Below are 25,206 nucleotides of genomic sequence, written 5' to 3'. Positions count from 1 at the left end.
TAATTTGACCTAGTTTCCACTTTTTGTAGGACTTTTTTTTTCTTTTCTTTTTTAAGATCATTGAAGGTCTCCTGGTTAAGCCATACTGCCAGACTTCCTGTCTTTCCTATGCAGTGGGATAGTTTGCTCTTGTACCCTTAATAATGTCTCTTTGAAAAACTGCTAATTGTCTTCAGTTGCTTTTCCCCTTAGAATTGCTTCCCATGGGATCGTACCTACCAACTCCCTGAGTTTGCTAAAGTCTGCCTTCTTGAAATCCATTGTCTCTATTGTGCTGTTCTCCCTCCTACCATTCCTTAGAATCATGAACTCTTATGATTTCATGATCACTTTCACCCAGGCTGCCTTCCACTTTCAAATTCTCAGCCAGTTCCTCCCCATTTGTCAAAATCAAAATCTAGACCAGCCTCTCCCCTGCTAGCTGTCTCCACCTTCTCAACTAAAAAATTGTCTCCAATACATTCCAAGAACTTCTTAGATAACCTGTGCCCTGCTGTGTTGTTTTCTCAACATATGTCTGGGTAGCTTGTAGGCCTGGGCTTTGGACGATTTTGTTAGTTGTTTAAAAAAAGCCTCACCCACCTCTTCTTCCTGGCTAGGTGGTCTGTAGTAGACCCCTGCCGTGACATCACCCTTGTTTTTCACCCCTTTTATCCTGACCCAGCGACTTTCAACTAGTCTGTCTCATTTCTATCTCAACCTCAGACCAAGGATGTACATTTTTAATATATAAGGCCACACCTCCTCCCTTTTTTCCCTGCCTGTCCTTCCTGAGCAAACTGAATCCTACTCTACCAATATTCCAGTCATGTGTATTAGCCCACTAGGTCTTCGTGATGCCAACTAGGTCATAGTTGTGTTTATTTACTAGCATTTCGAGTTCTTCCTGCTTATTCCCCATACTTCTTGCATTAGTATACAGACATCTCAGATACTGATTTGATTCCCCGCCCCCCCAGTTCTGTCTTGTCTCTCCCTTATCCCTGCTATAACAGCCCATGCTCCCCACAAATTCTGACCCTTCTCCCAGGTCTCCATGTTTTTGACTTACGCGTGCGCTTTGGTGTCCTGCCCCCTTCGAACCTAGTTTAAGCCCTCCTCACTAGGTTAGCCAGTCTGTATCCAAATATGCTCTTCTCCTTCCTCGATAGGTGGACCCCATCTCTGTTTAGCAGTCCTTCTTCCCAGAACAGCATCCCATGGTCAAGGAAGCTGAAACCCTCCTGGTGACACCATCCTCGCAGACAGGCATTCACCTCCAGGATGCATCTGTCTCTGCCTGGGCCCCTACCCTTGACTGGAAAGACTAAAGAGAACACCACATGTGCTCCGAACTCCTTCACCCGTACTTCCAGAGCCCTGGAGTCACTTTTGATCTGCTGAGGGTCATACGTTGCAGTATCATTAGTGCCCACATGGATGAGTAGCATGGGGTAGTACTCAGAAGGCTAGATGATCCTCAACAATCCCTCCATAATGTCTCAGATACAGGCCCCTGGCAGGCAGCATACCTCCCAGGATGCCATGTCAGGGTGACAGATGGGTGCCCCCGTCCTCCTCAGAAGAGAGTCTCCAACCACCCCTACCCTACGTTTCCTCTTGGGAATGGTGGGTGTGATTCTCCCAGCCTTGGGAGTACATGGCTTCTCCTCCTCCTCCCTCGGGGGTGATTCCTCGTTGCCAGGGCAGCATAACTGTTCTCCATGACCATGGTTGGGGGGTTGGGAGTAGGGTTGGAGTACTGTCTGCTGCCAGAAGTCACCGGAGCCAGTGTTCTCCCTGTGACAGAGCCACGTCGTCCTCCCCCGAGGGTGTGACAGCAGTCCTCTGTAGCTGGATAGCTTCCTCAGCCTTGGATGTCTCCAGGTGAATACTCTCGAGGAATTCCTCGTGTGCAAGGATGCTCCTCAGCCGAATCACCTCCTCCTGTAGCTCTCCCACCTGCTTCCTGAGAGATTCCACCAGCAGACACCTCGCACACTGGATGGTCCCCCCAACCTGGCTTTCTGTGAGTGGGAAATGCAGGCTCCTGTCTCTGCAAGTCCACACCAGGATCTGGGTGGAGGCCTCCACGGTCAGGTTCTCCGTCTGGACACAGGCGCAGGTGGAGGAGACAGGAGCAGCGTGGGCATTGGCGATGCGGCCTTTCCTACCCGTAGCGACTATATTACGTCTCCCTCCTACGAACTCCCTCTCAGACGCCCCTTGGTCACTTACCCTCTGGCTTTCAAGGCCTTCTCTCCTAGCTCAGCCCTGCTCCCTCGTTAATCACACGGGGGAGGGTGATCACAAGGCTGACTGAGGCTGATCAAAGATGATCAAGGATGATCCAGGGAACCAAAGGCTCAAACAGGCCCCAGACACACAATCCCAACTGACCCAGTAACTGAAATAACCTGAAAGAGAGAGAGAGAAAAACACAAACAGCCAAACAAACTAACTCACCCCAAAGTTAGTACTCGCGCCCTGTTCGTTCAGAAGGGAGATCTCCTTCTCCCCACCTCAGACTCCCCTGTTTTATCAAGTGATCCATCCCCTGTCATCCACTCTCAGCATTTGAAGTCAGAGGCTCAGGGACACCCAGAACACGGGGTTGTCCCTGCCCATCTTGACTAATAGCCACTGCTGGACCTGTCCTCCATGAACTTATCTAGTTCTTTTTTTGAACCCAGTTATAGTTTTTCCCTTCACAAGTAACATCCCCTGGCAATGAGTTCCACAGGTTGACTGTGCATTGTGTGAAATAATACTTCCTTCTGTTTGTTTTAAACCTGCTGCCTGTTAAGCAAGGATGTTGTGTTTTTACACAACAATTGGTGTAGATTTTTCTTTGAGATATTGTCCCAGTCAACCCATGGTTTATGTAAAGTCCGAATGGGCTTGCATAGCCTCTGGTACCCCAATTTTGCACCAGTGAAACTTCATTAATGACAATAGAGTTACTCCAGATTTACACTAGCCCAAAGAAGAGGAGAATTAGACGCAGTGTGCAAGTTCTTGTTTGCTTGTGAGGCATGTGTACGTGTGTGTGCGGGGCGTCTGAGCACGTTGTACTCCTGACCTGGGCTGCAAAGCCGTTGGTCTGCTCATTTAAATCCCTGTGACGATTCACTTCTCCCACAACCCCTACAAGAAACGACCTGACTGCGAGTGCCGTTCATTCACTCTAGCTATTTATTTGCTCATTGCAAAAAATAGATTCGTAGCTGCATTGTGCTGTGCACTGCCCCACTCTGAACAAGGACATCGGTGCCCCTGATTTTCAATTCCTGCCCCCACGTCCTCTTTGCACCTCTGGTTGGGCCGTCTGCAGATAGTTTGTACACTTCTTATGGCAGGGCTCATGCCATCCCTCTGCCCTGAGAGGCACCTAGCACATCCTACTGCCAGTACAGTAATAAGCAATAGTAACAATTGAATGCGTACAATTTTCATTGTTTGTCAGCGGACTGGGGTACCAGAGCAGATAAAGCATCCAAGCCTCTTAACGAAGTCATTTGCTTTTGCCACGAACCAGGCTGCAAGTTTCTGACTGCGTCCATCGGCGTCAGTGTTCGTTAGAATGTTGATTTTCAGGCGCTGAGCGTATTGCACGTGTGGGAATCAATAAGTACGCTTCCCTCCCAGCTATTGAAAGGAACCTGTGTTACGTGCACACATCAGCCATTGATAACTGCAGCCTGGGGAAACGAAATCCATTACACACAAATCGCAGCTCCCAGGGGAGAGGATTTGACAGTGTCTGACAACGCGTCTGGTGCCCCCGCTGCAGGTGGGAGCGTTGCTGAAGCAGGGCGGAGGAAACACCGCCTCTGTCTGTTACACAAAACTACAGGGTTCGTGGAATTTGGGCACTTTTACAACCATTTCTTACGGGCTTCTTTCATTTATAATCAGCCTGCTGGGCTCCCCAGAGCCATCCCAGCCCCAAGCCACTTCTATCTCCAGCAGGGCCAAACTGCAGCCCCTTTGGTTTAAGCAGCAGCTTATCCGACTTCAAATCTTCCTCGCTGCGGACAGGGTTATACAGAACGGCTCAGGACAGGCCCGCACTGGGGTTTGCTGCCCTGGCGTGCAGGGAATGAACCAAGGCCCCACAGACCAGTCGGAGACACGTGACGGGATGAGCTGTGGCCTGGGGGGCTGTCAGCCTCAGCTTTGCTCTAGCTCTAGGGCTAGTGCTTCACTGCAATCGCAGAGGAGCGGAAGGTTGGTCTTTAGACAGCGACAGTGGTTCACAAAGCAGCCCCCACACCGAGGGGTCTCCCACCAGCACATCCATGCTACGTCTGGCGCTGGCCTCCAGAGTCACACAGCTAGCGGCTGTGTAGCCATTGAAAAGACCTGGTAGCTCTTGGCCACCCGCTCGTGGCTGCTGCATAAGTCCGCACCCGCCGCAAACGGGAAACGCGCGGTGGCTCTGCAGAGCGCTGAAGGAAGAGAGGATAGCGAGCGATGCAGTCTGAGGCGTGTGCGTCCCACGGGGACGGTGCCGGGGCAGTGCTTCACTTCCAACCATCTGCCTGCTGTCAGCGCACACGCATTCAGTCCTGGCAGTAGGATGCAGGTGGAAAAGGAAACCGCCCTAGCTAGAAACCAACATCCCACCTCCACCAGCCTTTGGGGGGTGTATTCAAACCAAGGGAAGCAAGCTAAACAAACCGGGGTGGTGAGAACCCCGAGCCAGCGGCGCACGGGCAGACCTCGAGCACACGTGGCCCCGGCTTTGCAGGGCTCGCTGATGGAAGCAGAGCTGAGCCTTGGCGTAGCCTTCTGAATGTGGAGTGGGTATGGAGAGCAAGGGCCTCTCTGTGTCTTGCCTGTCAGAGCTGCCAGGGGCTTGTCCAGTCCATCTCTGCTCCTGTTCGGGCACCTGCACCCACTGAGGCCAGTGGTAACAGTCCGCTACACATCGATGGACGCAGGTCCGGGCCTTAAGGCCTGATCCAGTGCTCATTGGCTGCAGTGGGTGTCTCTCCACTGAGGTGGATCAGGCCCTGATTCACAGGGGTGTGTTGAGTCCAGTAAAGGCTGTTTCCTGCCCGTCCCGTGACTGGGCCGTAAGGAGAGTGAAAGGAAGGTATCGTCTGAACCCCTTCTTTGAAAGTGGTGCCCAGCCGCTCAGCGCACAGCTGGTGTAAAGCAGGCCTCGGCTCATTCTAATGCAGCAGCAGCAACAGAGGGAGAGAGGAAAGAAGCTGGGAGGCTTCAAACACAGGGATGTCACGAGGAGCGGCACTTCCAGGAGCACCATGCAGCCCCCGGTAGTGCTCCGAAACTCGAGCTGCAAGGCCCCCCTTTGGTGCAAGCACCGGCTGGGAAGAACTCCCGGGATAGCTAGGGCAAGGAGGGTATTCTGCTGCAAGTTTCATGTGGGTTATTTTGGCTCTTCTCCAGTTTTTTCACCACCAGAGCCTCTAAAAACTTGAATCTGATTCAGGAAATCATGAAGGTTATTGTACAGTGTAAATCACTGTAGTTTGGTGCAGAACCAGCATTCCTTCCTTTGTGTTTGGTGTTTTGTGCCTTTGGGAGAAGAAAAATTCAGACGGGCGACTGGGTCATGATCGTTCTGTGGGGAATTCTGAAATTCTGCAGTCCTGCTGTGGATTCTGCATTTCATTATTCAGGACACACCTCTGAATTTTATGGGCAGGTTACAGTGAACGCAGGCTAGCTGTCACTGCGGCACTCAGAACACTCTGAACAGGATTCTAGTGACTGTCTGGGCAACATTCCTTGTGTGTGTGTGTTTGTGCGTGTGTGCACACGCACATTCATATTCCCTCTCTCTATTTATATGTTAACAATATCCGTAACAATCCATAATTAATACAACCCTAATAGTTTCTTCACTTCTAGTCATGGAATAGTTCCCTTGCACTGGTGCAGCTGCAATAGTTTCCTCTGATCATCCAGAAGAAGCTGTTGAAACAAGGTGATGCAAATCTAGTCCGCAATCCTGCAAACTCTTATGCATCCAAATAGGCCGGATCCACCAGTCACCCAACTGAAGCTTTTCTATGAACCTCTGACCTTGCAACAGACCTGCACGTGGCTCTTTAAAACACTCAGAGTTCTTTGCTAGCGTGAAGCTTTCTGTTAGTTTGTAGTATCCACGCTCCCACACACGTGTCTTTTTCTGTCCCCAGCAGCTTGGGCCAGCGTCTGCATTCACGCTGACGGTCTGTTGCCCCACACAGGGGGGCATGTGAAATGCCTGAGCCCAGTTCTCTGAACATCACTTTCTCTCAAGCTTCATTTAACGTGAGAGCAGCATGATCGTTAATGTGAGCAGAGAATTGCTCAGCCAATACCGAGCAGCGTGACATCTGCCGACTGCAGTCCAATCTCATCCTTTCAGCAAGTCTACAAACCTTTCGAGTTCTTGCAATCGGTAAGCATGCTTCAGCGTCGCATTCTCACTGCTATGGCCTGTGTGCCTGAGCACCATGGTACCTTGCACGGGCTCTGCAGCCTGCCTTGTAATCATGGTGCACCTTCTGTGCACTCAGAGTCGCCATTGCTCGCGGATGGTGCTTCAGAAAGCTACAGCATAGGACGCAATCAGGAGTAGGGATCCTGCTAGCTCGCCATGGCTGCTGATGTCAAGAGTCCCGGTGCACATTCTGGTAAACGTACACATCTCAGGAAAGCACCTGGACTTGACAAGCATGTTGTGTCCGAACGCTGAAATTCACATATCAAGCAACTGCACAGAAAGAAACCTCTCTGCTTCCAAGGATGAGGAATCTGCTTTACAAGTAGGAGCACAGGGAGTAAAACTCTTGCCAATAGCGTTGGATCAGTAAGAAGTAACGTGTGTAGAATTACCAAAGAGCATTTTGGCATAGGAGGGACGTATTCCATGCGGGTACCTATCAAACGGGCGTTCTTCTGCCAATCCACAGGCAGCAGAGGTTGATTCTGGCCAGACATGTGCCAGGTGACACAAAAGTAATTTGATCAGTTGGCGAATATGGATGTACGTCAGTGAGCTACCAGTTGGGATACCAGGATTTAGGATCTGTCCTATTCTTATCTGCCTGTGGAGCCAAGTAGAAGAGTCTGGACTGCCTGGACTGATGATGGAAAATGGCAGATTGTGACCAGTGTGTGTACGTAACTTTCTTTATCTGTAAGGGAGATTATCTACACGCACTGAAAGTGAAGTATGTGCCTCTTTCTTCACTATGACCTACTTTGCTTTCTCTCTCTGTTAATTCCATCCTCTTGGTCCATATCCATTAGGAATCATTGAAACTGATGCCCAAATATCTCAATAACCTCCATGTTCTTAGGCAGGTACCCACGCGCATGCGGATTCCCAGTATTTTGCAAACATATGGTCTAGATAATAGTTAGTCCTGCCACGAGTGCAGGGGACTGGATCAGAAGACCTCTTGAGGTCCCTTCCAGTCCTACATTTCTATCCAATAGCTGTGCAAAATTAACAGTTGATGTTTGATGGAATGTGGTACTAACTTCTTGTGCTGCTTTGTGGAGAGTTCACCCTTCTTTTGACAAAGTGGCTATTTTTGATCAAAATATGCGTTTTTGTGGTTTCTCTGTGGAAGCTCCCAAAACAATCTGCTTTTGCTCAGGAACAGGCCTGGTGAAGGGGCCCATTTTCACTGGGAAGTGCGTGCACCTTAACGGAGATAGCTGGGAAGACGGCCCCTTTCCCAGTTCATATGGAAATATTGAACACCTTGCATTGCAAACAACTTTGCCTTTCTTTCTACCTATTTTGCACATCTCTGAAGCGGCCCCCGCCCCCAGCTGTTCCATTCCAGGGGGCTCTTGTCTAGGGTTCAGTTTGTATTTAACGTGTTCATTACACAAAGTAAAACTATTTCCCCATGTTTATTTCCCCCCACCCCCACTGTTCCTCACATGTTCTTGTCAACTGCTAGAAATGGCCCACCTTGATTATCACTACAAAAGGTTTTTTTTCTCTCCTGCTGGTAATAGCTCATCTTAAGTGATCGCTCTCCTAACACCCATTGTTTCACGTTCTCCATGTATATAAATCTCCCCACTGTATTTTCCACTGAATGCATCCGATGAAGTGAGCTGTAGCCCACGAAAGCTTATGCTCAAATAAATTTATTAGTCTCCAACGTGCCACAAGTCCTCCTGTTCTTTTGGCGGATACAGACTCACACGGCTGCTCCTCTGATTCCTGAGCTGAATAACCCTGGCTAAGATCACAGAGGTTTCTTTACTAATGAAAACGGGGGGGAAATGTGGTTGGCCAAGATCAGTTTGTGCCTACTGGGGCCTGATTAAAATCAACGTGGTTGTTGCTCTGGCTCATATAATTAGAGACACTCAGTTGTTTCTATCCTCTCTATACAACCACTGTAAACTGTTTTGTGTTTGGCATTTCCCTTTTATATTCCTTTTCATTCTACATTGTCCACGGGGCAAGTAATGACCACGTGTGTCTGATTTACATGAGAAACGCAGGAAAAGCTTGCAGAGAGATCGGTCATAATCTAGCCGACTTCACATTGCCAGCCATGCGGTGGGACACGCACCCATCCCACTGGTGGACAGGCTAACGAGCATTCCTGCACTCAGTGCCAGCTGGTGCCCCTGCAGAACATGCTCCACCTGGAGAAGTGGCGTTTAAATGGGTGAGACTGGCCGCAGAAGAGGGGAGGAGTTTTCCCAGGAGCAGGAGGCTGTTTGGGACTGCTAGGAAGCTGCAGAAGTAAGGGAATCTCAGCCTGAGGCAGTTGTTAGCCTTCTCCCACCCCCCCTTGTTTGGGGGCAGCTTGATACTATGAGCTTGGTCCTAACAAGGGGCCCTGGAGGGCTGCTCCCAACTGGTAACCTGTGGTAGGACCTGGGGGGGCCCTGCCAAGAGACTAGAGGTAAGTGGACTATAACTGGGCTCAGAAAGGACCCCAGGAGTGAGCAGAACTCCCGCTGGGAACAGTGAGGCTGCCCAGGAGTGCGGGCTCCAGTAGGACACGTGGGGGCAAGAGCCTCCGACTGGTGCTGAGCCCAGGCTGGGGGTCAGCTGCCTACCAGTAGCTACTCGTGATAACGAAAGAGCTTTCCCGTGCATGGACAAGGTAACTCTGAGGGGCCCACCGCGAATCCTCTGGTTTGCGTTCATCATCCGGTGCTCTGGTCCCAGCCGCAGTGAATGGCCATGAAGATTGAGGGCTACATTTGGATTTTAAGCCCTGGCGGCCAGGCAGTGGGGAGCAGGGGTCACCTCGCAGAGTGTGCTTCAGCAGGGTTATGGATGACCAAGACAAGGCACCCCCAGGAGCTAGGAGAGGTGCCAGGGGTTATGAGCCCTGCCCCATTTTATGGAACGGGGTGGGGGGGGGGTGGGAGTCCTGTTTCTGTCTCCGCTCTCTTGGCCTCCTTTGGGGAGTCTAGTACCAGCCGTGAACACCAGGCCTGGGTTGCCTTTGCACTCCCCACTGGTCCCATGGGTGGCCCTGGCACAGGGCACAGTGTGGGACGGGGCAGGATATTTGTGCCCTGCTGCCATGCAGGGCCAGCCCCGAATGCTCAGCGTGGGCTCTTCGAAAGCACTCAGCGATGGCCCAGCACTGCCCTGGTTGGGATCACAGGCAATTTGCCACCGACTGCGGTGGAAGCAGGGTCAGGCCAATGTGTAGAGCTTTGAAAACGCCACCCGTATGCCACACCATGGGGTTCCACAACCCGTGGGTCATGACCCAAAAGTGGGTCACCAGAATGTGTCAAAGGGTCACAGGGGAGATGCGGGGGAGGGGCAAGATTGGGTCCTACCTCCGGGAGTGGGGGGAAGCCCTGGAGGGGTGGTTTGCAGAACTTACCTCATGCTCACCCTGCCACGACGGCTCCTCTCCTGCAGCACCACTTGGGTCTGGCCCAGCCTCCCCTCTGGCATGATGACAGGGGGGCTGGCCTGGGCAAATCTCAGCGACCGGTACTGTGACCCCATCTGCCAGTCGCAACCCCAGAGCAGGGAGCTGAACCCAGCCAGCCCTGCAGGACAGGAGCTGCCATTGCAGGTGAGTGTGGGGCAGGCTCTGCAAACACCCCCCAGGATCGCCCACCCCCCAGGGCAGGACCCGGCCCCCTCCCAGAACCTCCCACCCCCACAAGGGTGGGACCGAACCCCCACACCTCCCACACAAAGCTTGGACACGTTGTGACAGGATGCAATGCCCAGAGTGGGGAGCCGAACTGAGCCAGCCCCACAGGACAGGAACCATCGTGGACCGTTGACAATTTAGGGACGTACAGGGTCATGCCAGGCCATCGAGGTTTACAAATGGGGTGTGACCTCCTGAAAGGGTAAGAACCGCTGCTCTACAAGGGAGTTCCCTGGAATGTTTGCTGGCTGGGTGAAAGAGAAGCTGGATTAGGAAGGGGTAAGGACTGGAGATGAAAAGAATGAGACGAGACTTGGCCTATTAGCAGAGAATTATTTGTGCAATAAAATGCTGAAGCTGTCTATCTGCCATGGCTCTTGGTTACTGTGAAAGAATGACGTCCAATGAAAGGGGACAATGATCTGACCCTTGTAGCACTGAAAATTTGTCAGAGGTACTAAGTAGAGGGTGGAATGATCTATAGTACATATGGATCCTCACATGGTGTAAACTGGCATAGCCCACTGTCTATGCTTGGTTTGTTTCCTCCTCACTGTTACTTGATGGTTGCATTTAAAAAATACGGCTTGTCTCAGAACCTAAACTAGGGTATCTTCTTATGTAGAATTGATGGAAAGATTTTCTGCTTTGGTTTCTCATTGTGAGATATCTATTAATATCTATTCAGGTACCAGTCCCAGTGTGTATTCAGTGAAATCTGTTCTTAGTAGAAATCCACAGGACTAGCAAAAATTGTTTGCCTAGCGAACTAAAGGTTAAATATACCTGCACTGGAAACTTTACAGACAAGGGGTTTTCTGTTTGGGGTTATCCCTCATGTCGGTCTCACCATAATCACACTGGGCGTGAATTTCATATGTACCCCGTGGGCTGGGTGCTGCTGAAAAGGGGAGGTGCACTGGCGATGTTTGCCCCACCCCAGTCCTAGGGCTGGTTCTGCACCAGCCCAGACTCTGGCATACGTAGAGCAGCCTTGGGGCTGAGGTAAAGTATGCTGGCTCCCAAGGACATTCCAGCCGTCAGAGATGGCTGGCGCACGCTCTCTCTTCTCCAGGAACCTCCCCCTGCCATGACCAACAGCCAGCAGTTTCCCCTCTCCAGGGCCAGAACTACTAGGTTTAAGTCCAAGCACAAAGCCGAGCTAGTGGAGCCCAGGCTCTGACCCAACGACGTCTCACTTCTGGCCAAGTGCAAGAAGCATATAGGGAAAAGCTTTTCAAAGGTGTAAAGGGCAGTTTGGCACCCGACTCCCACTGAAAGCCAGTGAGAGTTGGGCACCAAATTCCTATTCATGCCTTTGAAATTTTCTTCCATTGACTTCATTCCCCCAAAGGTGAGTAAAGCGAGCTGGCTAAGGAGGGTGGGCAGAAAGGGTTACTGGAGCACGTGGGGGTGAGATCAGTGAAAGGTGAGCAGGCTTTCCCCAAATCCTCCATTGTTCTAACAGCCCAGAGCCTCAGAAATAAATGTCCGGGGACTGACTCTGATACCTCCACATCCACTGATGATCAGGGGGATGGGACAGTTTGGATTGTGGGAGTGCTGAAAGCCATTGAACCAAACTGTAACCCCTGGATATGATGGAAACCATGTCAAGCCAGGGGGTGCGGCAGCCCCCCAGCACCTATGCTGGTGATCTAAGAATGAGAAGACCTGGCTTGGCTTTGCTCTCTAAATTGCCTTTCCGATTCATCCTGTGATCAAACAACTTTGCATTTTTCAATTACAGAATTACCATGTAACTATCCAGTCTCCTCTTTACCCATCTAGTCCTGGCCTAAAGTACAGCCTCAGTGAACAGGAATTAAACTTCGGTAGGACGTCACATACGTGGTACGTGTTAGCCTTGTTTTTATAACTGAAACGCTTGTTCCCTGGCCCCTAAAAGTGCAGCTGAAACTCCTTCAACAAAGTGGGGGGGTTTCAAAAGCACCAAACAGTACATCTACACAGCTAAAAAACCTCATGGCAGCGAGTCTCAGAGCCCAGGTCGCCTGCCTCAGCCTTGCAGGGCTCACGCCATGGGACTAGAAATAGCAGTGTGGCTGTTTCTGCCCGGGCTGGAGCCCGGACTCTGAAAGGCGGGGAGAGGTGAGGGTCTCACAGCTGGGCTCCAGCCCGAACGGGAACAGCTACACTCTGTTTCTAGTGCTCCGTGAGCTTGAGCCAGCTGATGCAGGTTCGGAGCCTCGCTGGTGTGGGATATTGTTTTGCAGTGTAGACACACTGTCAGCGTCTTAGGCACAGAAGTCCCATTGGCCTGACTCTCGGTCGTGCTCAGAATCCTAAATCACGCAGGTGCTTTTGAACCGCAACCCTGCCCCCCCGTGTTCACGTGGGAGTCAGGTGCATGTAGATTGTTTCCGCTCTAAAACGTACCTCACCCAGGGAAACCTGAGCATTCAAACTGGAGCGTGGGCGAGGGCGTCTGAGGTGTGCATCGTGTGGTCCCTGTCAAGATTTTGGTAAAGAAAACGTGACCCAATTTTCACAGCTCTGGAAGCTGCTGTCCTGGGAAAGACATTTCAGTGACCTCAAGTGTCAACCCCTGACCTGCCCCCTCTGCTGCTTCCCCGGGCCAGAGCTGACGACCAGGCCGGTGCCGCAGAACCGTAGCTGTATGAAAATGCCCAGGCTTCAGTACCACCTCGGGAGTCGGGACGCTAACGTGTCACAGCGAGTGCAATCTGCCGTGCGAGCAACTGAATGGGCTGCGGCGTTTGGAGCTCATGGAACAATATCCAGGTTCTGACTTATGTGCTGGCTTTTGGTGAGCTGATCCACTCTGCTAAGCTAGCTGAGGTTTGTAGGCATGTCAATCAAACCAGGCCTCGCAGTGCAGGTCTGAGACAGGAGGGGAGCATTTGGTAAGCCCCAGCTCCCATGTTGTCCAGCAGTGTGTGGTAGAGAAGGAAAGGGTTTTGTTTTGTGCACGTGTTTAAGGTTAGTGTGCTCAACCTGTAGCTAAACCAGGGTGGCTGGTAAGCATGAGGACCTTGTCCGGAATCCATGAACAAAAGAGAGAGACCAGCATTACACACAGGGCTGACCACTGCCCGCGCTGCAAGGCTGCATTCCCCCCAGGTAGTGCATTTGGAGCACACCTTTGCTCCCTGCATGCAGCCTACACACTGCTGGTCCCTGAATGTCAGCAGGGGGAGGAGGCCTGGGGGGTGCACCACACTGCTCTTTGACTTTAGGATGAATGTTTATTAACCTGCTGTTTGCCCACTGCTGGCTCATGTCCGCAACGGATGCAGCAGATGCGGGCGCCCTGGTAACCAGCCCCCTGCTAGGTTCCTCTCGAGTGTATTTCACACACAAGCTGCTGGGCAGCACCGGTACTGAAAAGCCAGCCTTGGCGTGTGCTGGGTGTCACAGTCAGGTGGGGGAGGGGAAAACGGAACGTTCTGAAACGAGGTTGTCAGGGCACAGGGAGCAAAACCAATTTGCGTTGTCTGTGGCTTTACAGCAGCACTCAGAATAACAAATCTTTTCTTCCATCCAAGCTTGAATGCTGGCGGAGACTCTGTAGAAACTGAATTGATTAGCAGGGTGCTGGCACATAAAAGAGAGCTGTCTGCACAGTAACTGAGCTGGCAGTGGGCAAACGCAGGAGCCTAAATCCCCGGACAAAACAAATCCCAGCCCATCTCACCCCTCTCTCCCCATTATATTGGCACAGCAACGGTGCCAGGCTTGTGTTAGTAGACAGCCAATCTGCAACCCTAGTTATTGTAACCCCCACAACAAGCGCTGTGAGATCAACTGGAACTCAGCAAACCCACATCACCAGCCTTCTAGTATTATTGCCAAAATGACCAGCAACTCGACTGAGCGACCTTCGCTGTGTGACAGGCGAGGGGCTGGACTCAGATTTTTAGAACTGGACATTACAATGTCTGTAGCTGTCCATGAAAATGAACACTACGCCCTGAAACCGCTTATCTGCACACACACTTACCGCAGCTGCCGGTGCAATCACAGCACCTGCAACTAACTTATCTAGTTGAATGTTTGACATGCAGAATTGTTCAGAGCATTTCTAAATGTTGGGGCCTTGGTTTGGTGCCTTGGCCAATGGTCCAAACACCACTTACTCACCTCACTGTCGTCGCATCCTTTGGCCCTGCAAACCATTCAGAACATGTACTTTAGAGCTGCATGATGCAGCGTTCCATTTCTCTTTGCAGTATGTTGAAACACACGCTGTATAGAAAATATACAGTGCGGGGCCCTTTCCCTTTGCCACAGCTCTGTTATTACCTGCTCGTCTCTCCTGGGATTCTGTCCTGGGCCTTTGTGCACCACTCATGTTCCTCCTCCTGTCCTGTGCACTGGGACAGCAGCCCAGGGCCCGCTCTTTATGGGTGTTGCACTTTTTTCATCTTTGCTGTTACATCTTGCACTTTTTCTCAGGTATATGGGTGGGACTTCAGACTGGAGGCCTGGGAACATACTGTGAGTAAAAATACATGAATGAGCTTCACACAGGGCGTGGATTAGAGCTGGGCTGGGTGAATGATTCCTTACAAATAACATATTGGGAAAATACATTACAGATCTAGTGTGGGCAGCAGCCATCTTTGTTCTGTTTTTATACAAGGGGAGCCTGGCCCCTAGGTGCTTCTCCAAATAAAAATAACGTAAGTTTAGGCACAAGTATGAAATCCCAGGCCTTGGCCTTAGACTGCTATCATGAGCAAGCAGCGCAAGAGAGAGCTTTAAAAGTTGATTAAGGACAGAGAGAGAGAAGAAAACATTGCCATTAAAATATTTGGAAACAGAGAAAGAAATTAACATTTGTTCTGGAAAAAAAATCCTTTTTATTATTGGTTACATAAAGGTTTCAGAGTAGCAGCCGTGTTAGTCTGTATTCGCAAAAGGAGAACTTGTGGCACCTTAGAGACTAACCAATTTATTTGAGCATAAATAAATGGGCTACATGGGCTTCGTGGGCTACAGCTCACTTCATTGGATGCATTCAGTGGAAAATACAGGGGGGAGATTTATAAACACAGAGGACAGGAAACAATGGGTGTTACCATACACACTGTAACAAGAGAGTGATCACTTAAGGGGAGCCATTACCAGCAGGAGAGCGGGGGGGAGGGAACCTTTTGTAGTGATAATCAAGGTGGGCCATTTCCAGCAGTTACGTAAAGTTTGTAAGTTAAAGATGTCAGTAAAATGCCCTGGCAACTCACCCTGTTCCTTTGGGTGGAAAGAGAGATCAACTCAAACATTCTAGCTTGGGCCTGATTCTCCAGCTGTCAACTGGACGCAGATCCACAGGAGGTCCCGGTGTTACAGCACTATAAGACTGGAGTAAGGAAGTGCAGAGGCAGGCCCATTTCCTCAGCAGCTGGGATTAATTCTGGCTAATTCGTGTAGAAGACAAGAGAGAGGATAGAAAACAAAACAAAGTTTCTTGGTGTGGTGAATTATTCTTTTCCCGGCCTGCTGCTCCTGGACACATGGGCTCATTTTTTGCTGGCATGTTTGACATTCAGCCACCAGTTCTTTCACCCCAGCTGCGTGATGTTCAGCCTGTCATGGTACAAAGCACTTGAGTCAATTGTGACTGCCAGGACTGGAAACAAAGAGACAAAGCTACATGCTGGAGAGTGCCTAGGACAGGGTAAGACCGTATGTTAGGGAATATTAGACTGGGGTGGGGGGATAACACAAGGTATCGCAGGCACTTGAAGCCTGCGTTGTCTTTGTGGTTAAGGTATGATGTCCTCTCTGGTTTCCCCAAGGGTGTCGCTGTAGCCTAGATGTGCTTGCCAAAGCCACACCTCCAGATCCAAACACCATAAGGTCCCCGTGGGGCACTAGACATGTCCACCAAGGGCGTGGTCACATGAAATGTCCAATCAAATCAGTTCCTCGGTGCCTGCAAATGTGAACAACCTTCTTATTGCCCAGACCATTCCTCGGTGTTACCATGGCAATTTGTGACCTCATTAAAGTCCTTGGAGGCCTTCCAACATTTTCAGTCAAATTAACATAGTTTTCCCGATTCCCTTCGTGCCTGCTTATGGGAGCTAGGTCACACCCTGGGCCGGGGGCCAGGGGTTCCCTTTCCACCTCCTCAGCTTAGCCATGTTTTCAAGCAGCAGGTGCATTAGTTCAGGGCCTGGTCCAAAAGCCCGTTGAAGTCAACGGGAGCCTTTCCACGGCTTCCAGTGGACTCCGATCAGGCCCTTGCAGTGTTTACACCTGTGCGGATGGGGAAACTGTCACAAAAGCATGATGTCAGATATAACTCTACAGAAGTGAATAATTGTCCTCTGTGCGGCTCCCCGCCAGGCTTGCAGATCAGCCGGCAGCCGATATAAAGTGCACGGCATTTGTGGACATACAGGGCCTCACTGTCTTTCAAAGGCCTCAGCCCAACACCTGACTTTGCACAGGTGCAGTGCTGCAAAGGCCCCTCTTCCATCCCCCTTGCCCCCGATCAGCTGCCACTCCACTCAGGGAACTGAAATTTCTGCCTGGCGTAGGTTTTCCTTACCATGGTATCTAGGGAAGCTGGGCAGAGTTTGGTGCCATAGCTCCTGTGTAGGGCAGTGGGATGATACACATTGGCAGAGCCCTGTCCTTCCTGCCGGCCAGAAAGGGAAGGGGTAACACCCTACAGCTTCCCCTTCCCCTGCACACAGCTCTCGCCTGGCTGCTTCTGTGATTTTCTTCCACTCCGCAAGTACACAAGGGCCAAGAGGAAGGAATTGCAGGAAACTAAATTAGCCCAATGGAAATAAGCAGAGGGGTCTCCCTTTCTCCCCCTCCCCCACCTGTTCCTGTGCTCAACTGGTACTAAACCATTGGGGTGGCCTGGAATATCACCTGGGGGTTGTGATGGGAAGCAAAGGAGCAAAGACAACAGGGAATGGGGTTGGAGGTTTTTGGATCAAGAATGCTTTGGCGTTCAGAGGGTTGGTCTCACATTACCCCAGCCTGGGAGGATCCCAGTGTACACAGATTAGGAGATTCCTATTCAAGCTGAGAGCTCAGGGTGGGAAACTGTTTACATTACTCCAGCCAGGCCACAAAGCCCCCTACAATGTAGCCACAGGCGGTAGTTAGTGGTTAACAGATTACTGGGCCATTAATCCGTGAGACTCCCTACGCTGAGGGAGAGCTCCCCGAGCTCTGCTCTCGGGGGGAGGGCGGCCCTGAGGGGCGATGGAGGGGGCCGGCCTCCTTCAAATCCAAATCCAACTGCCCCAGCTCGCAAAGGACGGCCGGGCTCTGCAGCCGGACTGCGCGCTCTCCTTGCCCCCGAAGGAGAAGCTGCGCATCCCGCCGCAGGGCTAGCGCCTGCCCGCTCCCGTCTCTGCTCCCGGGCGGGGGACGCAGCCTTCCCTGTACTTTCCACGCGAGTGTGTAGGCGAGGAGAAGCTAAAAATACCGCCGGCTCTGCCGCTAAGGTGCCGCCGCCGCCCGCCGCCGCTGCGCCTCGGACGCGGCTGGCCGCACACTCGCGCTTCTCTCCGAGGGGCCGGGAAGGGCTCGCCCGGCGCGGGGCCGCTGGGGTCCGGCGAAGCCCGGCAGCGTGTCCCGCGGGGCCCGGCGCCCGGGGCGCTAATTGCGCGCCCGCGGCCAGGAGCCGGGGGCTCTGCGCGCGGCGCTGAAATTCGCGGTGCGCGCCGGACGCGCTGAGCCCGGGGCAGGGCGCGATGCAGCGGGGGCCGCCCCGGCGGGCTGCGGGCACCCGCCTGCCCTGACCCCCCCCGCCCCCCGCACTGGCCGCGCCCGCCCTGCCATGGAGACGCGGCCGCCTGCGCGCCCCGCAGGTCCCCCCTGCCCGTAGCGGGCCGTGCGCGGCGCGGTCCATGCTGCCGCTCTTGGCTCGGCTCGGCTCGGCTCGCATCACATGACTCCCCCGCTGGCAGGATCCGGGGCTCCCGCATCCAGCCGCGCTGCCAGCCCAGCGGGGACGCGTCGGGCTCGGGCTCGGGCTCCGTCCCCCGCGCGCCGGCCGGGGCCGGGCGCCGGGGGCCGCTCGCCGGGGGCCGGCTGAGCACCATGCAGAAGGGGATGCGGCTGAACGACGGGCACGTCGCCTACCTGGGGCTGCTGGCGAAGCGGGACGGCAGCCGCCGCGGCTACCTGAGCAAGCGCAGCGGCGACAACACGAAATGGCAGAGCAAGTGGTTCGCGCTGCTGCAGAACATGCTCTTCTGCTTCGAGAGCGACTCCAGCTCGCGGCCCTCCGGCCTCTACCTGCTGGAGGGCAGCGCCTGCGACCGGGCGCCCTCCCCCAAGCCCGGGCTCTCGGCCAAGGACTCGCTGGAGAAGCAGGTCGGTGCCGCGCGGGCTCGGCGGGCGGCTCGGGGCCCCGCAGCCACCCCAGGGCGCGGGGCTGCGGCTGGCCCGGGCCCGGCCCCGCACAGGGCTAGCGGGCAGGGACCGGGCAGGGACCGCTCCTGGGCACCCCGGCAGCGCGCTAGGGACCGCCCGGGGCGGGGATCGCAAGGGCCAGGCCTGCCAGGGAGCCCTGGGGTAGAGTGTGTAATACGGTGTGCGCGTGCAAAACAGTGCGTGCGTGTGCAATGCCGTGTGCAAGGCAGGGCGCGCGTGCTCCATCGCGTGCAATACGGCGTGCAATGACATGCGTGCAGCATAGCGTGTGTGTGCAAGATAGGGCGTGCAACACAGTGTGGCTAGGTGTGCAGTCTGGCTGTAGGTGTGGGCAGTACAGGCGGTGTGCACGCACGGTCGGTAAAGCCCCGGGCGGGCACGGTGCTGCCGGGGATGCTGGCGCAGCCAGGTGAGCGCGCCAGGTAGCGCGGGAGCTGCAGTGGCGGGGGCCGGGCCAGGAGCGGGCTGTGCCCAGCACCGGGTGTCCGTCGTGCCCGCAGAGCCGGCGGGTTCGCGGGCGCTGCGGTGCGAGCTCTGGCTCCCGGCTGGTCATTAGCAGGCTGGAGCCCGCTGCGAAATGCACCAACCGGCAGGCGGCTCTTGGAGGCGCTACGGAGCCGCAGTGGCTAGCTAATTAATTAGCGTTCAGCTGGGGACTATCAGGAGAACATTTCCCCTACATTATGGGTAATCAGTCGGATTTAATTAGGCGGGTCCTTGCAACGCAACGGCGCCCTCCGATGGGCGCCGAGGGGAAGCGGCTCTTCCGCAGCCCCCTCTGCCCCCAACGCAAAATCCGCGCCGGAGCCGCGTTTCCGCGGGGGGAGGCTGGGTGGGCGCAGCTGGCCTCTGTCCCTGCCCGGCCTCGGGGCCTCGCTGTGCAGCGTAGGGTGCTGCTGGGATGGCACCAGACGAGTATCCTCATGTGCGTTCCCTTGGTGCCTAGGGACAAACCAAGACTGGGCTCCCTTGTGCGGGGCGGGGCACAAACCCAGAGGTGCCATGGGCCCTGGTCCAGGACAGCTGGGGGGTGGGCGAACAAGGGCATGGCAGCAAATATGTGATTTCCGGGGGGGGGGGGGTGTTTCAAAAGCCACTGACGGTGTTAGGAAAATACCTAGGAGCGTGGGGCTGGAGAAGCCCTGCGGGGCCAAGGAATCCGTGCCAGGAGCTGGTGCAGGAGCGCGCCTTCCCACTTATTTCCCAGCGCTGCCCTTTGCATTAGTTCAGGGCCTGGTCCAAAAGCCCGTTGAAGTCAACGGGAGCCTTTCCACGGCTTCCAGTGGACTCCGATCAGGCCCTTGCAGTGTTTACACCTGTGCGGATGGGGAAACTGTCACAAAAGCATGACGTCAGATATAACTCTACAGAAGTGAATAATTGTCCTCTGTGCGGCTCCCCGCCAGGCTTGCAGATCGGCTGGCAGCCGATATAAAGTGCACGGCATTTGTGGACATACGTGGCCTCACTGTTTTTCAAAGGCCTCAGCCCAACATTTGACTTTGCTCAGGCTATGTTGTGCTCTGGCTGTGGGCACGCACGGCAGTGTTGACATCTGCCTTCCGGAGCTATGCACACAGGAAGATAAGTAGATGTCTCCATGCTGTCAGTTGCGGCCATAATTAATCTTGGGTGCCCAGCGGCAGGTGCAAATATGTGGTGCAGAATCACATCTGACACACCAGAGGCCAGTGGGAAGCCCCTGGAAGATTCAGGGCCATTATGTTTGTCACCAGAGCTTTGTCTCGGTTCTACACGTCAGAAGACTCGCTACGTGTTTTTCCAACCAAAGGTCCTATGCTAGGTTCCCGCCATCTTGGAGGCACTTAGGGTCGAGACTCTCACGTAAGATAACATTTCATTAAGCGTTATGTGTTTCCAGTGTGCCCATTAGGATATCATCTGCCTGAATTGTGGTATGTCACCCATAAGGGAGACATTAATGCAAATTCTACAGCTACAGGAGAAAAAAAGTGTTTTCAAATCCGTGAATGCCAATCCACATCCCAAATTTGACAAATGTATCCCAAGCCAGCTCTGTTCTATGGTGTAGGCAGTAACTGCTTTATTATAATGGCATTCACCACTCAGATTATATCCTTTCAGTGACACTGCACATGAAGGTCAACACCTGAGGTCGAGAACATACAATCGAGCATCTCAGAAGTGTCAATAAGGATTCATTTCTCGTCATTTGATGTCAAGTCTGTGCATTGACAAGAATCCCAATACATTGTGGGTCTAGTCCTGAAGTTCTTACATAATTCTTCCTCGGGCAGAACTCTCACTTACAGCAGTGAGAGCGGCTTGACTCAGAAGTGCAGGATTGGGTCCCCCAGGGGAAGATTTAAAAGGTGACATATTCTGGTGGATCAATCCGTGCCTAACTGTCTCCAGATGAAGATGGAATGCTCAGCACCCAGGAAATAGCAACGTTACATTAGTAAGTCTATGCTGTAGCCCTCGCACACCCTGGCAGATTTTGCTGAAGGAAACCTTTCCAGCGTGGGTTAGGGTACAAATGGATATGTCCTCATTTGCAGTCACTGGGCCTTCTTTCAGTTTGCAAGGCTGAGCAAAAGGGAAAGTTCTATTCTCAAATATTTATAAAGGTAGGAGCCTGGCTTCCTTGTATCTAGCCTGCATGGAGTGTGATCAGCTCTCAAGGGGACTTTCACACTGCCGTACCAATTACAACAGCCCACCTCCCTTTAGAACGTAACTCTATAGATAGTCCTGCTCACATCGAGTTGCTCTTACACAGTGCTGGCTAGCTGCATTATCACTGTTTGTATTTGTTGTAAGGAGCTTCAGATCTGTTAAGCCCTAACATAAGAATGTCAAAATCCCTTCAGATTTCAAATTGCTCCTAGAAAAATGATCCTAAAGGTAAAAGGCAGATTGTTATCACATGCTGTAGTAAGCGCCTGCCGAACCTGTATCCAGCGTAAATACTTCGGAGTCAGTGAAACTACGTTGATTTACAGTGGTTTTGGATCTGGCCCATACTGTCATATAATTTGTTAGGGCAAACAATTATATAAAACTACTCAAGCAGTTGAAGGCCTACTGCTTTGTAAATGAATTAATCAGCGCTTTAGATGAGGTAAATGGCAGCACAGTTGTGTTCTGGATCTGCAATATGTTCTGTCAGAGGCAGTGGAAGAAGAAAATGGCTAGCAAGATTTGAGGTTTGCAGCTCCTAAAAAGAAAGGTAGCTGAAGTCTGTAAAATGAATGCAATATTTCCTTAATACACCCCTTGAACAGAACCGTATTCCAGGGACACAGGCCTTTCCCTTCCATTCTAATAATAGATCATTGAAACTAATTTGAAAGGAAAAGTGCTGAAGACTTTTCCAGCACTAGATATGGTTGTTTTTTATTTGTTGCCTATGGATACTTATCTATCTAGACAGCTATCATGAGAGCCGTGTGGAAGATGGAAGTTCTGTTTCACAAAGGGTTTTGAGATTTCACAACATGGCTCCATTCTGAATCATTGTGAAATTGTTTTGGGCCATTCAAAACATTTTTTGTTTTGACAAAATTATATCATTTGTGTTTTGACTTTTTGTATTATACCTTATAATAATATCGAATATAATACAACATAAATGACAAAAGGAAAAGCCCTTTCAAAATGAAAAATCAAAATGTTTCATTCCCAAAATGTTAAAATGTCCTGTGATTAATTTCCCCCCAATTTTTCCCTAAACAAGTTCCAGTGAAATTGATTTGATCTGTGTTTTGATTTCAGCTGAACTATGTATTCCAGCAGACTATGGTCCCATCAAAGTTTCTCTGCCCAGCTCTAGCTATCCCACTCATCCCCAGAGTCTCTGAGCACCTGGTCTGTTCTAAAGAGACTACTCAGAGGGATCTTTTCTCTCTCCATCCATGCCCCGTTCCTGGGTTACTGTGTGTTTTGAACTGATGATTGTTGTTGTGGGGAGCCAGTTTGGAAGAAGCCAGCCTGGTCTTTCAGTCTGATGGCAGTGAGTTGTGGTCATTCTCATCAGCTCCGGACTGAGCCAGCTGTCTGGAAAGCTCCATCTCCAGGGGCAGCCCTTTCATCCTAGGATTCAGCATTGTAGAATCAGTAGATTCAGTTCCTTCAAGTAATCTCACTTGATGTTATGCTCATGATTACTGAGTTCTATAGGAGAGACCACATGGGCTAAACAGATGAGGGTATGTAGGGTCGCTGTAGGGCTATTTATGGTTTATGGTCTGAGTTCATCAGTGTGCTAAAGGAGCAGTTGAAGGGATGAGTTCCGCTTTCAAGGCACTCTCTTGGTTGTCTATGCATCACTGTGTGTGAGCAGGGCAACAGAAAGGAACCTGAGCCTTGTCCTTTGTGCAGTGCTGGCCTGTCTGCACTGGCCCTGATCCAACACGGATTGCGGGCTGTGCACCTCTCAATAGCACAAATTGTTTGTAGCCAGCAGTTGTCTCCGCATCTGTTACCTGAGCGCGTGTGGCATGGAGTCAAGGGGTGGTGCTGGACCAAACCCTTGACTTGACATTCAGATCCAAGGATTCATGGACGTGCACTGTCTAGCTGGAGCCATTTTCCCATCTGTGAGACTTGTGCCAGGCATGACGTGGATTGTTCGCCCTGTCAGGATGGCCGTGGGAATTTGAGGAACCTTTGCATTATGTACTGTAAACCTTGAGTTGAGTTGGTCAGCTGGTTGGAATCACATGGGATTTGTTCTGGTTCCCTGATTGGCTGGATCGACTGCATGTGGTTAGAAGGACTGCAGAAGCCATTTCCACCAGTGTCTCGGAGGAGAGGCTGTCTTCCCGCTCTCTGTAGCTCTTTCATTTCTGTCCCTTTCTTGCAACAAGCTGAAGCAAGAGCTGGGGCCCCATAGAATTTCGCTCTGCACTGGCTGCAGGAGCTGGATAAGCAGTGTACAGCCATCCAGCCTGCACACGACACCTGCAGAATTTGTGTGCCACTTTGCAGCTGTCTGGCAGCAATGGCCCCTGCGATGGGGTGTACCACCCCCACCCCAGGCCAGAAGGGGTTAACGAGAACCTGTGGGCTCAATCAGTCCTGCCCTGCTACACCTGCAAGAGGTGTCAAGCCTGGAGGGAGGAGTTCAAGGGACTGAACCCAGGTCAGGCGGGGCTGATCAGGAAGGAGAGCAGCCCTGACTCTCACTCAGTGAGAGAAGCCTAGTGGGAAACAGGGAGCTGAGATGTCCTGCTGGCAGACACCTAGAGGAAGCTAGGCCTGCCACAGGAAGCCCAAGAGAGATGGGGAGGAAAGCTGGAGGGGGTGAGTCTGCCCAGGGTTTTCCACGCTGGTGGAGGGGCCTGCGGGGACAGCCCTGCCAGGGGATTAGAGAGAACTGGCCTGCAGCAGACCCGGCTGGGTGGCAGGCCATGCTAAGAAGCTCTCCAGGGAAAGGTTTAGAGCAGTGGTTCTCAACCAGGGGTACGCAGGGGTCTTCCTGGGGTACATTAACTCAGCTGGATCTTTGCCTGTTTTTACAACAGGCTACATAAAAAGCACTAGCGACGTCAGTGCAAACTAACATACAGACAGTGATGTGTTTATACCTCTCTAGGTACTATACACTGACATGTAAGTACCATATTTCTATTCCAATTGATTTGTTTTATAGCTATATGGTAAAAAGGAGAAAGTCAGCCGTTGTTCAGTAACAGTGTTGCTGGGACACTTCTGTATTTTTATGTCTGATTTTGTAAGCCAGTAGTTTTTAAGTGAGGTGAAAGTCGGGGTACGCAGGACAAGTCAGCCTCCTGAAAGGGATACAGTGGTCTGGAAAGGTCGAGAGCCGCTGGCTTAGAGCACGTCTGATACACTGCATGCCCGGGAAGAGGCTGAGGCAAAGGTTGGAGACAGGGCAGCGTAGCAGGTGCTCTAGAGGAACAGCAAGGGGGGTAATAAGCTGGGGAGGCCTGACAACAAGGGGTCTCTGGACTGGAACCCAGGAGAGAGGGCGGGCCAGGGTCCCCCACCAGGCAGCGGGGAAGGTGGAACGGAACCCCCCTGACTGAGGTAAGGACTGTTGGAAACCCCTCAATCCTGGGATAAGGACTACTAAATCCAGAGTCTGACCAAAGGCCCCTCGTGAGATGGATGGCGGGTTGTTGGTTGGACTATTGGCTTGCTCTGGAGGGGGTGAGACTGCATGTGACCCAGCTGGAGAGACCACTGCAGGTCAGAGCAGCTGTCAGCAGGGGCTACAAAAGGAGGGGAACCAGCTACCTCACGCCTAGCCAGGAGGGGTGTACTGGCTGGTGAGTCGGGCCCCTACAGTCCAGCAGCCCTGAGCAATGTCCCCAGGCCCACCTGGCTCTGCAGTGAGACACAGGGAAAGAAGCAAGCCCAGCATTGGGCCTAGACTTACCGGGCGTGCGGGGCGGGAAGCTGGTGCACTCTGCTCTCAGCTGTTCTGTGTGGTGGCAACCTCACCTCTGACATGATCCCCAACTGCTGAGCGCCTGGCTTTGGTACCGTAGCGCTCCTTCAGGGCAGTTTGGTCTGCAGTGTCCATGGGACGGGGCGCAGGTTAACACAGCAGGGGGCAAACTCTGAACCTCTCAGCAGAGCCCCTGCGCAGAGGCAATTCAACAAGGCAGACCGGGGTCTGGCCATATAAGCTGGATGGGGTACGCTCATGCTGCTGCTCTGTGGGAAAGAGAGGAGGAAAGGGTACGTCGACATG

General features: G+C 52.5%; 1 protein-coding gene across 2 annotated transcripts in view; it reads left to right on the top strand.

Annotated features, from left to right (window-relative positions):
- The first annotated feature begins 18,164 nt into the window (after window positions 1-18,164).
- The window catches only part of RASGRF1 (Ras protein specific guanine nucleotide releasing factor 1), a 96,894-nt gene continuing 89,852 nt past the window's right edge, over window positions 18,165-25,206 (top strand). For both annotated transcript variants that reach the window (XM_077828965.1, XM_077828966.1), the window contains exon 1: window positions 18,165-18,440. In XM_077828965.1, coding sequence (XP_077685091.1) covers window positions 18,165-18,440 — 276 coding nt within the window. The remainder of the gene's footprint in view (window positions 18,441-25,206) is intronic.

This window comes from Eretmochelys imbricata, chromosome 10, assembly GCF_965152235.1.
Source record: "Eretmochelys imbricata isolate rEreImb1 chromosome 10, rEreImb1.hap1, whole genome shotgun sequence".
Classification (NCBI taxonomy): Eukaryota; Metazoa; Chordata; order Testudines; family Cheloniidae; genus Eretmochelys; species Eretmochelys imbricata.
Note: the sequence above shows the minus strand (reverse complement) of the source record. Positions and strands in the feature narration are given on the sequence as shown.